This window comes from Mustela putorius, unplaced genomic scaffold (assembly GCF_011764305.1).
Source record: "Mustela putorius furo isolate JIRA1106 unplaced genomic scaffold, ASM1176430v1.1 tig00000421_pilon_pilon_pilon, whole genome shotgun sequence".
In the NCBI taxonomy this organism is placed as follows: Eukaryota; Metazoa; Chordata; class Mammalia; order Carnivora; family Mustelidae; genus Mustela; species Mustela putorius.
Window position 1 is genome coordinate 18,316,519 of NW_025421375.1, and position 15,043 is coordinate 18,331,561.

General features: G+C 39.6%; 1 protein-coding gene across 1 annotated transcript; it reads left to right on the forward strand.

Annotated features, from left to right (window-relative positions):
* The first annotated feature begins 4,549 nt into the window (after positions 1 to 4,549).
* On the forward strand, positions 4,550 to 14,496 carry DNAJA1 (DnaJ heat shock protein family (Hsp40) member A1). Its single transcript, XM_045079689.1, has 9 exons — positions 4,550 to 4,697; positions 5,805 to 5,946; positions 6,093 to 6,270; positions 8,315 to 8,419; positions 9,099 to 9,326; positions 11,210 to 11,324; positions 11,988 to 12,103; positions 12,395 to 12,495; positions 13,280 to 14,496. The coding sequence occupies exons 2-9, from the start codon at positions 5,815 to 5,817 to the stop codon at positions 13,496 to 13,498; spliced, it is 1,194 nt and encodes a 397-aa protein (XP_044935624.1). The 5' UTR covers positions 4,550 to 4,697; positions 5,805 to 5,814; the 3' UTR covers positions 13,499 to 14,496.
* Positions 14,497 to 15,043: the final 547 nt, after the last annotated feature.

The following is a 15,043-nucleotide window of genomic DNA, read 5'->3' on the forward strand; positions in this document are numbered from 1 at the left end:
TAGGGTCCTTGGATCGAGTCCCACACTGCGCTCTCTGCTCAACTGGAAGTCTGTTCCTCCCTCTCCCTCTGATCCTCCCCTGCTCATGCTCACACAATCTTTCTCAGATAAATAAAATATTCAAAAAATAAAAAATGCATTTTAATGTAAATTTACTATATGAGAAAAATGGCAGTTTCACATTAGGCAGGAAAAATAGGGTATTAAAACAGAAAACCTAGCCTTCCATTTGTAGAAAAATAAAACTCAGTTTCTTATAAATAATCCTCAGTATTTTTAAAAAATATTTTTTTTTTTTTGTTTTTTTTTGTTTGTTTTGTTTTGTTTTAAAGATTTTATTTTATTTATTTATTTGTCAGAGACAGGGGGAGAGAGAGCGAGTGAGCACAGGCAGACAGAAAGGCAGGCAGAGGCAGAGGGAGAAGCAGGCTCCCTGCCGAGCAAGGAGCCTGATTCGGGACTCGATCCCAGGACCCTGGGATCATGACCTGAGCCGAAGGCAGCTGCTTAACCAACTGAGCCACCCAGGCGTCCCAATCCTCAGTATTTAAACTAAAATCAATTATAGGTGGAATAAAGACTTAAATGTAAAAATTAGAACCATGAAAATACCAGAAGAAAACCTGGGAGAATATGTTTATAATGTTGGATTGGTGAAAGCTTCCTAAGCATAACAAATGAACAAAAGGGGAGAGAGGAAAAGAAGGAAGAAGAAAAAGAAACACAAAAGCCAAAAAAGGAAAAGCCTAGTTAGTTATTAAATTTTAAACCTGCACTTACGTTGACCAAGGAGTTTCAATTCTAGATGTCCATCTTACAGAAATACTGGCATGAGTGTCTACAGCTGTATTTGAGAATTCTCTGCAGCACTGTATGTAAAACACTGGAAATTGTCAAATGTTCACCAATAGAGAATGGTTAAATAAATTAAAATACCTACATACTATATACTATGAAGTAGTTAAAAATAACAAAGTAGAGGGATGCCTGGGTGGCTCAGTCATTAATGTATCTGCCTTTGGCTCAGGTCATGATCCCAGGGGTCTGGGATCCAGCCCTGCATCAGTCTCCCCACTCAGCGGGAAGCCAGCTTCTCCATCTGCCACTCCCCCATTGTGTTCCCTCTCTCACTGTGTCTCTCTTTGTCAAATAAATAAAATCTTAAGAAAAAAAAGTAGATTTATTTATTCTAACATGGTAAGATGACAATAAATTAAGTGAAAGGGGCAAATTACAAACAGCATGTATGATGAGATACCATTTCTTAACAAAAAAAAATCACATACTAAATTATTGCCCATCTTTTTGTATTTTATATAAATAAGAATCCTTAAAAGCACTAAGTTCTACTGAAAAGCTAGAATATTCATCAAGATATATTTTTAGGGGTGCCTGGGTGGCTCAGTGGGTTAAGCCGCTGCCTTCAGCTCAGGTCATGATCTCAGGGTCCTTGGATCGAGCCCCATATCAGGCTCTCTGCTCAGCAGGGAGTCTGCTTCCCTCTCACTCTCTCTGCCTGCCTCTCTGCTTACTTGTGATCTCTCTCTGTCAAATAAATAAATAAAATATTTTTTTAAAAAAGACATATTTTTAGCATCATTAAGTTTCTATGAAGGAAAAACATTAGAAAACATGTACTGATGGTTTTTAAGGCCACCAAGAATTACCTAACTTTGTTGTTGGGGTGACAAATTACTAGTTCAAAGCCTGAATTGGGAGGAGAGGATTCTATACTTTTTTAAGTTTAATTTTTTAAATAAGTGGTACATTGAAATAGGCTAGATCTTCTAAAGTTACAGAATGCTATATTCTGAAATGTTTCCTTCCCATTTTCCTCTACAAGCACATATATCTCCCAAAGGCAACCATATTACAACTTTTTTGGTATCCTTGAGAGATATTCTATAAACATACAAGCAAATAAGCAAAGGTTTTCATTTTTTTAAAACCAACTTTTATGCCCCTTGTTTTAGTCTTAATAAAGAATTAAGCTCACTTAGCTTGAAGGATTTTCGATAACAAAAAAAGCTATTTCATAGCTTTATGTTGACTTCCATCTTTCTCAAAGTTGTAGGAATTTCAATTGGATTCCTGAGGCAAAAAGAAACACTAAATAGAGTAATATTTAAGAAATAGTAGATATAGTAACATTCATTGCGGAAACTCTTGAAGTGATTTGATACATATATTCTACTTATTATTTCATATGCTTAACCGCTGTTAGCTTAACAAACACGTGGCTTATAACATGGTAAAATTGGAATGCCTAGCCCACTGCCTTTAGCTGTGACAACATCCAATTACTTGCAATTCCCTAGAAGTATCACATTATTTCACCCCTTACCCTTCTCTTGTGCTTCTATGTTGGGAATGTTTTTCTCCTTTTAAAAAATCAGCTCAGTGGAGGTTCCTCAAAAAGGTAAAAAGACCCAGGAATTGCACTACTAGGTACATACCCCAAAGATACAAATGTAGTGATCTGAAAGGTATGCACAGTGTTCATAGCAGCAATGTCCACAATAGCCAAACTGTGGAAAAAGCCCAGACATTCATCATCAAATGAATGGATAAAGATGATGTGGTGTGTTTGTGTGTATACACACACACACACACACACACGTGTGCACGTGCATACATATGCATATATATGCATGCACGCACACATACACACGACTACCCAACCATCAAAAGAAAATGAAATCTTGCCATTTGTAACAACGTGGATGGAACTAGAGAATATTATGGTAAGCAAAATAAGTCAATCAGAGGGGCACCTGGGTGGCTAAGTGGGTTAAAGCCCCTGCCTTCAGCTCAGATCATGATCCCAGGGTCCTCAAATAGAGCCCTGCATCAGGCTCTCTGCTCAGCAAGGAGCCTGCTTCCTCCTCTTTCCCTCTCTGCCTCTCTGCCTATTTGTGATCTCTCTGTGTCAAATAAATAAAATCTTTAAAGAAAAAAAAAAAAAAAGTCAGGGGCGCCTGGGTGGTTCAGTGGGTTAAAGCCTCTGCCTTCGGCTCTGGTCATGATCCCAGGGGCCTGGGATGGAGCCCCACATCCAGCTCTCTGCTCAGTAGGGAGCCTGCTTCCTCCTCTCTCTCTGCCTGCCTTTCTGCCTACTTGTGATCTCTATCAAATAAATAAATAAAACCTTTTAAAAAAAAAAGGGAAAGACAATTACATGATTTCACTCAAGTGGAATTTAAGAAACAAAACAGAGAAGCATAGAAGGGGGTAAAAAATAAAACAAGGTATAATCAGGGAGGGAGACAAACCATGAGACTTAACCATAGGAAACAATCTCAGGGTTGCAGGAGAGGAAGGGGGTGAGGGATGGGGTAACTGGGTGATGGACATCAAGGAGGGCACATGATATAATAAGCAACTGGGTGTTCTGATCAATCACTGCTCTGAAACTAATAATACACTATATATCGACTGAATTTAAATTTAAAAAAAAAAACTTTAGAAAAAATGGTCAGCTCAACTACTTTCCCAAGGATTCTTTTTCTATTCCATCAGATTTGATATAGCAGTCTATTCCTTGCTGACCTCTATTTTGTGGTTCTCTTGAGTTAGTTGGCATGTCTGGTTCCCTACTAAAATCTAAGCCATATGAACCGGGCTTCTTCTACTTTGCATCTCCAGCTTCCTTGGTGGTAAATACTCCTATGTTTAGTAATATTGAATATAACACTCCATTTTCCATTACGGCCCCCATCGGGGCACTTAAAAGTGCAAGGACTCACTGTGCAGACTGTAAATCCAAGTTTACAAACTGGTGGGGGTTAAAACTTAGGTAATTTAAACGATTTGTTAACCACTCTTGGTGCCTCTCACTGGTCAACAAAGTGAATGCCAGGCCAGTAGCCCAAGGCCCTCAGTTGGGACCAAGGTACTCCAAACATTTTCCTGTGCCCAACGTGTCACACACGGTCAGGACCAAGGTAAATAACATACGTGCATGGCCCTGGACTCGCACAAAGAGTTCTTCCCACTTGCAATTTGGTGGATTACAAGGCCACGGACTACGCGTCAAAAGGAGCAAGTTCAGAGACCTGGGAGATTGTCCAGAACAAGGCAATTCTTCCTCCGCGGCTTCCCAGAATCTCAGGACTGGGGAGCTAGGCCAATTACAGATGCCCAAAGCGGGAAAAAAAAAAGGAGCCGGCAGGCAGGAGGTAGGGCAGGGTTTGTTCTGAGAGGTTCCGGTCCCGAACTCAGCTCCTGCATGCGGCTCTGTTCCCAAGCCCTTCTCGGGTCGCAGGCCGTGGCGGCCCCGCGGGCTCTGGAATCCGGAGTTGGGGCTGGTATTGCCCCGCTTATAACTACCCCCGCTCCCGCCCGAGACTTCCGCACTCTGTGGCCCACCGGGTGGAGAAAGGAACTCCAGAAAGTTCCACGAGCTACAGGAACCCAAGCTTGCACCCAGCCCCATAAGGCCCTTCGGCACAGCTCCTCCCAGGCCGATTGCCCCCGCGCTGTTGCCTAGGTAACCGCGGGGCGGTGGCAGCGGCGAAAGGGGCGGGACTTCCGTCGAGTGACGCGTCGGGACTCGGCTACAAAAGACGACGGCTGCGGCGCGCCGGGCGGAACTTTCCAGAACGCTCGGTGAGACGCGGAGGAGCGGCGGCTACCCGAGCTGCGCCCAGCAACGCGCTCCTTCCCGCTCCCCCACATCGGCCTCGGCCCTCTCACCGGTGAGTTTCAGCCCTCGCGCTTCCCCTCGTCCGAAGGCCGGCGCCATTGTTGGCACGGGAAGCCGGATGGGACCGCGGTCGGAGGCGGTTGGCTCCGCGTGGGCGGGAGGGTTGTCGGTTCCTGTATTCACGATTTTCATTTTGGGAGGGCTGGTGTGGTGCCGCGGCAACCCATCTCCGGCACGCGGTGAGTGGGCCCGAGACGTTACTGAAGCATTCTCCACTCTGTTTAGCCTGAGGTCCCCAAGGACTTGCCGCCTTCGGTTTTCCACCCGCCGCCCCCCCCCCAAGTGCGCGCCCCCGCGTCCCCTCCGCCCCAGCTTGCTGGGGGGTGGGCGACCATGCGCGCACGCGCGAGAGGGGCGAGGGGCTGCGGGGGGGAGCGGGGCGGAGGCTGCGGCCGCTCCTCTGGTCTCTCCTCCTTCTCTTTGTTGAAGGCTGGCTGGGGTTCTCCCACCCCTTCGGTCAAGGTGGAAAGAAGAAAACCTTTAAGATCTGCCTTTAGTGCAGGGGAAACCTAACGGCATATAAACTACGCTGGTTTGTGGGGGCGAGGGGGGTTCGGTGGTCAAAGTGGAGATGCTCTAAATTCTGTGATTGAGAAACATCCTTAGGAGGGGGGAGGGGAGGTTGCTTTCTTGTGCTTTTAATCAGTTTCGTAAACCACTCCCTTTACTCCTCCCCTGTGCCCACATTTTTTTTTTTTAATCTAGGGAGTGTGTGCTTATCAGATTTACCAAAGACAATGATAATGTAATAACCAATAAACTAACATATTGGTGCCCTTTTTGATTACTGCTGTCAGTACTGGAAAGAGAAACAGGAAGAATCCAGATAATAGTGGCGTTAGTATGGAGCTTTCCTGTGGGAGAGGGGGAACCCGTTGCCGTAGAAGGCCTTTGAATTATCCCGATAATTATTAGCTAATATTTAGTTGGTTAGAATTTATGGCTGAATTACCAAAGAATGGTTACCTTCTCTGAAGTTTAGGGAAGGCAGCCTTTTTAAATCAAATTTGGGGAATAAGCAGATTTCTCTGCCTTAACTCTGATTTTTACTAATTAAGATTTCCAGTTGAAAGTCAGTTAAAACTGCGTTTTATTTCAGGCTGTAGAAAATGGTGAAAGAAACCACTTATTATGATGTTTTGGGGGTCAAACCCAATGCCACCCAAGAAGAACTGAAAAAGGCCTACAGGAAACTGGCTTTGAAGTACCACCCTGATAAGAATCCAAATGAAGGAGAGAAGGCAAGTGATGTACTCAGACTCTTAAATGTAGCTGTGTGATTCTTTGCCAGGTGTATAGTACTTATTACAACCCGACAATGAGTACGTGTAATACAGTAACTGCTTTGCAACACTTTTAAGTGAAAAATTTTTTTTTCCTCAAACAGTTTAAACAGATTTCTCAAGCTTATGAAGTACTCTCTGATGCAAAGAAAAGGGAATTATATGACAAAGGAGGTGAACAGGCAATTAAAGAAGGTGGAGCTGGTGGTGGTTTTGGCTCCCCCATGGACATCTTTGATATGTTTTTTGGAGGAGGAGGAAGAATGCAGAGAGAAAGGAGAGGTAAGAATAACCTAGTCTAGGGTGCCTGGGTAGCTCAGTGGGTTAAGCCTCTGCCTTCAGCTCAGGTCATGATCTTGGGGTCCTGGCTTTGAATCCCATATCAGGCTCTCTGCTCAGCAGGGAGCCTGCTTTCCCCCTCCCTCTCTGCCTGCTGCTCTGCCTACATGTGATCTTTGAATAAATAAAATCCTAAAAAAAAAAATAATAATAGTCTACATGGAGCAAATTAAAGTAGCCATTAGTGAAAGCAGATTCTTCAGAAAGTATCTATTTGAAATGCTTGTTTACATGTTGGTATAATGTTGCAAACTGACATATACTGCCACTTTGATTTATGGTGCTTTTTAAACTGGGATTGATGTAGCCAAAAATAGGCCAATCAAGTTCTAACAAGTAAATGCTTTTAGGCCACCTGAGTGGCTCGAACAGCAGAGCATACAGCTCTTGATCTTGGGGTCGTGAGTTCCAGCCCCTGTTGGGTATAGAGATTACTTAAAATGCTTGCAAAGCCCTCTGATACCTTTATCAAGCATTAATTAAAAGAATAAAGGACAAAACACTTTCTAGAAAGCTTTTTTGACCCTCCCCCATCCAGTTGGAGGTACATGGCCTTGTTCAGTTAAAGTGAGTTAAAGTTAGAAATTAACATTTTTTCAAGGTCATATATTGGAAGGTAGAGTCAGGAATCGAACACAGGTTTCTTAACTCCAAATAGGTTATGGCCTGTTTAATCTTGTTTTAGCTTCTTACTAAAATATGGGCGCTTAACCTTTAACAAATGTGGGTGCAGAATTTACTTCAGAAAAATTTGCAGTCGTAGTTAATTGTTGAGGATGATTTGTCCCACAGAAAAAAAGAGTGGTTTTTACTTAGAAAAAAAAGAATTTTAAGGAATTGGCTGGCAGTCTTTGACTTAGATTAATGAAAGTTGTTTTTTGGTGTGATACTGAAGGATATGTAACCACACTAAAGGAGTTTTTGTTTTCCTTCCTTGTGTTCTCAGATGTATAAAGCTAAAGTAAGAGGGGCAGTTTTTAGCATGCCAGAACCAACTGCATGGACTATATGTGATAAAGAACCAAAGGTGGAACTAGGAACAAAAGGAGATATAGTTAATGGTGCTTCACACTCTTTGGGGAACTAAAAGTATTCATTAGACATGCAGATAGGAGAAAATAGGCTTAAGGCAGTACTGTTCTGTGGTGGGTATAAGTCACTGGAAGAATCACGAACTAGGAATTTACTAATGGTTGGCAGGTGATTTCGTTTGTGTAGCCTTTGTGTCCTTATGCAATCTCCACCTTCCACTTTGCATTTTAAGATGAGATAGGTCACTCCTTTATATCCCCTGGCTGCATTTACATTTCGATTAATTTGAAACAAAAATTCCCTTATCTTTGGTCTTACTAAGGTGCTAAATGGCCACATGTGATTAGCAGCTTCTGTATTAGGTATCGGGGATACAAAATATTTGTGACTGCAGGAAGGTGTATTAGCACTGTATGAGAAATACAGTTTTTAAGTACTGTTGTCCCAAAATAAGTGTGCTACTCCTGTGTCAGAAAGAAGTGAGAACTAATGGTCTTCTGCAGAGACTGGATAAGTATATCTGCTTCCCTGACCAATCTTGCTTAGTTGGACTTACTGTGTTAAATTTTTGAATGAAATAATTGGTCATATCATTGCTATACTGAGTGAGATTCAAAGAATATATTATGACAGAGATGCAGTTTGAATTAATTTATTGGGAAACCTGCTATTTAATAACTGGTTTCCCAAGTGATTTTGTAGTTGACATTTTTGATTGCTGTAGTTTGTAAGATGGCAGCGAATATGTCTGTAGGCAATACTTTCACTTAATTTTCCTCATCTGAAACTATATCTCATTTTGAGATCACAAGTGATAATGTGACCTTTTATGTATGTAGTAGGTGCTCAACAGATGTATCTTGTGAACGTCATCTTTCAGATCTTTCTTTGAAGTGCAGTGAACACAAAGAGGAGTAGCATCTTGGACTTTCAATGAGTACTGTTTTTGTTTTAGGTAAAAATGTTGTGCATCAGCTCTCAGTAACCTTAGAAGATTTATATAACGGTGCAACAAGAAAACTAGCTCTGCAAAAGAATGTGATTTGCGATAAATGTGAAGGTATGGTCTTTTAACACCTCTAAATATAACTGAAAATGAAACTGAAACTCTTCTGGATATATAAAACTGACAATACACTACCTAAATCTTGCAGGGTGCAAGTATGAAGAAAACATGAACCTACCACCCTGAGAAATACTGGCAAAATACCACCGTGTGTGTGTGCGCGCGTGCGCGCAGATAGTTGGGATCAATCAAATTTGGTGTGTTTTCCTCAGCATTGTTTAGAGCTGAACAGTTGCTGTTCTCTCTAAAACTTAGACTCAAATTCATATGGTTTCAGCGTCTGTAATAGGATTTTGATAGTGTCCTCTTTTGGGGACACTAAGCTGTTCAGACAAATTCTTTGCTAAGAACCTTGGATCTTTTTTTAAGTTATTTGTTGGAAATGTTTTTTCCTAAAGAGTGAATGTTTTAAAATGGTCCCATCTCACAGATAAAGTAGTCCTCTAAGAATGGTGCTTTGAGAGCACATGCTTAAAACAAGATTCTGAGTTGGCACTTTAAGACAGCAGTCAAAATGTCAGTAGATAATTGAACCTGATGGTGGCTGTATTTTATCGAATGTGAAAACCTGAATTGTAGACTTTCAGGGCAGAATTCTATCAGATACATGTAAAAACTCATTTAAAAACTTGTATCTAATACTAATTCAAACATTTCTTTTTAAACTATTTAGGCCGAGGTGGTAAGAAAGGAGCAGTTGAGTGTTGTCCCAATTGCCGAGGTACTGGAATGCAAATAAGAATTCATCAGATAGGACCTGGAATGGTTCAGCAAATTCAGTCTGTGTGCATGGAGTGCCAGGGCCATGGGGAACGGATCAGTCCTAAAGATAGATGTAAAAGCTGCAATGGAAGGAAGATAGTTCGAGAGAAGAAGATTCTAGAAGTTCATATTGACAAAGGTGAGTTCTGAGCCACTTATTGTGAGTTCTTGAGTGCTGTAGCAAGTTTATTAATACTACATTTTGTAATTGTTAAAAACTATCTTGAATAGGTCTTATGTATGGTATCACCCAGGGATAAGTCTTAGCTACATAATAAATGCTTTTTTATGCCGAACTTTTGTATAATTGTAGTGAATAATGTAACACTGACATCAGCAAATGATCGAATAGTGTTCCATACTTAACTCTCTTCTATTAAATCATTAGTTCTTCCACTTTTTTCTTGCAATTAACTTCACACAGTGGTAATTTTCTTGGGAACTGCTAAATTTAAGGGCTATGCCTACCTTTTCTTAAGATTTTTTAAATAATCTCCACCCAGGGGGCACCAGGGTGGCTCAGTCAGTTAAGTGTCTGCCTTCAGATCAGGTCATGATCGAGGGTCCTGGGATGGAGCCCCTGCTCATCAGGAAGCCTGCTTCTCCCTTTCCCACTTCTTGTATTCCCTCTCTCGCTGTGTGTCTCTGTCAAATAAAATCTGTAAGTCAGTCAGTCAATCAGTAATCAGTCAGTCTCCTCCCCCCCCCCCCAACATTAGGCTTGCAGTTAGAACGCTGAAATGGGAGTCATGTGCTCCACTGACTGAGCCAGTAAGGCATCCTGGAATATCCTTGCTTTGAAGGATGGAGGGTGGGGTTAGGTGAAGAATTCTGGAGGTCTCATAAAGATTTCCTTAATTTTTCTAAACTAATGAGCATGTTTCATTAGTTGATATGTAAGAATTTAGATTATGAATATGTAGTAATGCCCTTCAGACTTGATTAATTTAAAATGAAACTAGTATTACATATTGCATATTGGTAGAACTATTGATAATATGAACATTATACATTATTACATACATTTAACATTAACTTAAGCTCCTGCAGTAGTATTCTTCCATATGTATCAGGATACCAACTCTCCCATCATTTTTTCCTCTTTAATTGGTCCATGTTTAGTAGGATTTTTTTTTTTTCTCTTGCTCTGGTAAGACCTCCCCTTTTGCTATAAGCAGTATGTATTTTGAGGGCATTAATGGTGAGTGAAGCCATTTTTGCTGTATTTACCCACGTCTTCAAAGTAATGGAACAGCTAGCAAAAGCTGGTTGTTTAATTGCTTCATCACCATAAAAAGACAGTTATTTGGCTTCATGAATGATTAAAGACTGTTTAGTTTTGTCAATGTTGAATACTGGTATTGTGGTTTAAGTTCTTAGTTTTTTAGAGGTATATTCTGAAGTATTATGTCGGGATTTTGCTTGAAAATATGTTGGGGGGACTGTGGGTGGAGTTATAAATACGTGAAAATGGTAGTCATGCGTTGATAGCTGCTGGATCTCGTTTGGTGATTGTATAGGGATTCATTTTAGTATTGGCTACATGTATGTTTAATGTTTTCTATAATGAGTGAAACAGTTCTTGTGTGGGTCACCTTGGTGATCATTATAATTAACATTTATAGTTAATAATGTTTGCTAGTCTGCTGATTTGGTGGCAATATGGGCCTTTTATTTAAGGCCTTAGTGTGAGGTGGGTCTCTGAGAAAGTTAGTATTTATTTTGGAAGGTTATGCAACTTGCTTCCCCCAGGGTAATCCAGCTAGTAGTAAGTAGTAGCTCTAAAATTTGGAAACTTACCTGCCTGTAGAGTTTGTGTTTTCTACTGCATTCACTTTGTAACAAAATGGAACTGATTTAATCATGTGGGCATTCTCAGTCATTTCAGTAAACCTACGTCTACCACGACCTCCTCCCCCCTCCCAGATTCACAAACGTGCATCACTGTTTTTTTTTAACAGATTGAGATTCTGGCATTAGTTGGATGTTAAACAAGAGTATAATGAAATCTTTTGTTTTTAGGCATGAAAGATGGCCAGAAGATAACATTCCATGGTGAGGGAGACCAAGAACCAGGACTGGAACCAGGAGATATTATCATTGTTTTAGATCAGAAGGATCATGCTGTTTTTACTCGGTAAGAACTTTTATGAACTACTCAAATTGACATCTTGCATATTTTTTTAAATGGGCTTTTCATTACGTTAAAGACATTTCTTGGAAATACTGTGAAATAATACTGTTTATGATGAACTTGGAGTGAAGCACAAGAATGATTAGCAACGTGTTAACTATCCATCTGTTGCTAATATAAAGCATTGGATTAGAGTAGGGTTCCAATAAATGTGTTGGGAATGACACCCAAAGGAACTGGTTTTAATTTGATGAAAAAAGAGCATTACAACAAATGTCTCAATGGAAAATGCTGTCATTTGAGGTGACTCTATATGAGTTTTTTGGTAGAGTACTCTGAGTAAGATAATTTACTAATACAGAATGGAAAAAAAAGTCTAAGCACAAGGAGGGAGTGGGATGTGTAACAAACAGTTCAGGGATGGTAAGTAGTAGAGCCTCCTTAGAATAAAAGATTCTAAAGTCTTGTCCAGGAAACAGCTGGCAGGATCCATATATATTTGCTGTTCCTAGATCTCAGCTGTTGAGAATGGGGAAAGAAAGAACATCTTTGTAAAAGATACCCGTACACCCTTCCTGTTAAGAGAAAATAACTGCCTGCTATGGTATGTCTAATATTTGGTGATTTGAAAGATTGATTAAGTATATGTCATTGACATTGATACAGGCGAGGAGAAGACCTTTTCATGTGTATGGACATACAGCTGGTTGAAGCACTGTGCGGTTTTCAAAAGCCAATATCTACTCTTGACAACCGAACCATTGTCATCACCTCTCATCCAGGTATAATTCTTTAGATGAGCTTGTCTTTCTTCTAGTATTGTCATGATCTGCTCCTAGCTGGTATGGGCACTGAGAAAACTGGTGTTTTACTTGATCAGTTATATAATTTATAAGCTGAGCTGAAATTATATAGGGTATTGGGTCTTTTTGCAAGCTCCTAAAAAGGTAATGGGATTGATGGCTTCATGTAAATTTATTCCTATCAGTGAGCTAGCACATTCCTCTGTTCTTTTTTCCCCCATTCATAAAAATGTGACTATTTAAGGAAAAACTTGGCTACTGTGTTTTTAGGTCAAATTGTCAAGCATGGAGATATCAAGTGTGTGCTAAATGAAGGCATGCCAATTTATCGTAGGCCATATGAAAAGGGTCGCCTCATCATCGAATTTAAGGTAAGTATTGTAGGAATACCGAAGAATGATTAGCTTATTTAAAAAATAAGTTATATTTCCAAATAGTAAGGTACATCAAATTGATACTCTTTCTTGTCCAGGAAGAAATAAATTAAGGCAATAACTGGGATTTTAAAGTTCAGCAGAAGCACTCAAAATAACTACTGTGGATTTTTGGCAAAATACTACAAGGCTGGGTTTGCTAACAGGATGGTTTATAAAACAACCCTCATTTTTTTTCAGTCTTAAATTGTCTGGCCCTTGATCCATAAATACAACTTTTATTAAAAACATTTTCCAGCGATGCCAAGCGGGCAGTTTCGATAATTGAAATTCTGGTGACCATAGAGTTAAAAATACTGTTGTTTAAATCACATTTTATAGAAATGGAGAATTGGAGGGAAAAAAAAAAAAACTTTTGGGCAAAGAAAGAACTGCCTTCTTGAGAAAAAATAGCTTTTAAAAACCTGTTAAAAGGAATTAGTATTTATTTCAGGATGGGTTCTTCTATGTGCTGAGTAGAACAGTGATCATCACAATGCAATTTTACTAGGATAATATATTTCTTTTTTATTACCTTAAGTTCTAGTTCAGCATACTAGCTAGATAGATGCAGTGCCTTTTAGAACACATGTTCTAACTTGGGACTGGCAGATTGGCCGAAAGATCATCATGTGTGTCATCACATTTTTCTGGGGAAAAAAAAAATGGGTCAGTGGTAATACATATAAGGAACAAATGAAATATAGTAAACTGAACTTAAAATAGAGATTTCTTCTTATAGGTAAATTTTCCTGAGAATGGCTTTCTGTCTCCTGATAAACTCTCTTTGCTGGAAAAACTCCTACCTGAGAGGAAGGAAGTCGAAGAGACTGATGAAATGGACCAGGTAGAACTGGTGGACTTTGATCCAAATCAGGAAAGACGGCGCCATTACAATGGGGAAGCATATGAGGATGATGAACATCATCCCAGGGGTGGTGTTCAGTGTCAGACCTCTTAATGGGGCCAGTGAATAACACTGCTGGCATCTTATGTGCAGTAGTGAATGAGTGAAGGACTATAATCATAGCTCACTACTTGCTATTGTTTTTGTTTTAATATTCAACTATAGTAGTGTTTTAAAAGTTAAATGAAGAATAAACTCAAATATAAAAGCTCTGACTTTGCCCCGTATGTATGATGACTTCAGTGTGGAAGATAAGTTTAATATTTGTAAAAACTGCTTTCAAAAAAAATCTCCCCTAGCATTTGTTAGGCCATACCTTGTAATTAATTTCAGTTCTATGTATATGAAACAGCTCAGACTGAAATGCTGGGTGTATGTATTGACTTCAGTGTATGACCCTTAATTGTTAAGCTATGAAGTGTATTTAATTGGCAATCAGACAGAGAATTTGTAGAGAATTTGTAGAGAAGTGTTGGTCTATAGTTATGTTAAGTGGGATTCATTGTGATGCCTCTGCATTTATTGCCTCAACTGTTACTTGAAGATGGCATGCTATGTAATTTGGCCTGTGGTATCAGTGATAGAAAGGATACCTCTTTAAAGAAGGGGTTTGTCATATGCTGCTGCTTGAGGGCTTGCACTTGTAGAATTGCATTCCCTTCTGTGCCATCTTTTTCTTCCCCTTTTTTAAAAATATATATATACATATATATATATCAGTCCTGGTTATACTTTTTTGCCTTCTTTTTGGACCATGATAAGCTTCAGAGTAGTGGCTTCGGGAGCAGGGTAACTTACAGTGAAGAGACATTTACGTGGAGAAGTTTGCATGTATGCGATAGGAAGGTTTTTTTTTTTATTTAAGGTATGTTACAGGCTTACTTTAAATAACGCTCCGAAGTAACTGTAATTTAATGTTGGTAGTATAGCAAATTATGATGAATAGCTTTAATTGTATGTTTAAAAAGTCATGTTCACAAGCTTAAATCTGGTTATCAGAATTAAGCAATTGGAATGTATGAATGTCTCCTTAATATACTGATTACAAAGCATTTCCAGTGTGTCACTACAGGCTTTTTTTTCCCCTAGATTGAAAGCATTGTCTTTTCATTAAGTAAGATAGGAGATTATTTAATTAGTTAAATGGGTAATACAAAATGTTACTTAAACCATAGTTAAATGTTAAACAAGAGTGTATGTGGGTGAGGGGTGAGTAATGAGCCAAAAGGGATTTTAAAAACTTAAGCAAACACTAGAGTGAGAATGTCCAGAGTGTTTGCCTGTTTGTTCTGGTTCTGCTGCATCTCCCATAATCAGGAAGCTTAAACATTTCTAACCAAGAAGTGGCCCAGGTCTTAAGTTTCCTTGTAGGAAACTAAAACTTAGCGTATAAGAGTAGTTCCTTAAAAAAAGTATTCGAAATAATGGCTGTGACAAATCTTGAATTTCTAAAGAGAATGTATGTTGACAATACATTTAATATTTTTTAAAAATAGCACAAGCTCATGTTTCCCATCTCAGTCATGAGGAGAGTAAATCAAACCCACAGTGAGATACTATTTCACACCTACTAATCCAAAATGAAAACAGGTAAAAATA

Coding starts and splice junctions, on each gene's coding strand:
- DNAJA1 (XM_045079689.1), top strand. CDS start 5,815: ATGGTGAAAGAAACCACTTATTATGATGTTTTGGGGGTCAAACCCAAT. Junction 8,420..9,098: donor GATTTGCGATAAATGTGAAG/GTATGGTCTTTT, acceptor TAAACTATTTAG/GCCGAGGTGGTAAGAAAGGA. Junction 12,104..12,394: donor TGTCATCACCTCTCATCCAG/GTATAATTCTTT, acceptor CTGTGTTTTTAG/GTCAAATTGTCAAGCATGGA.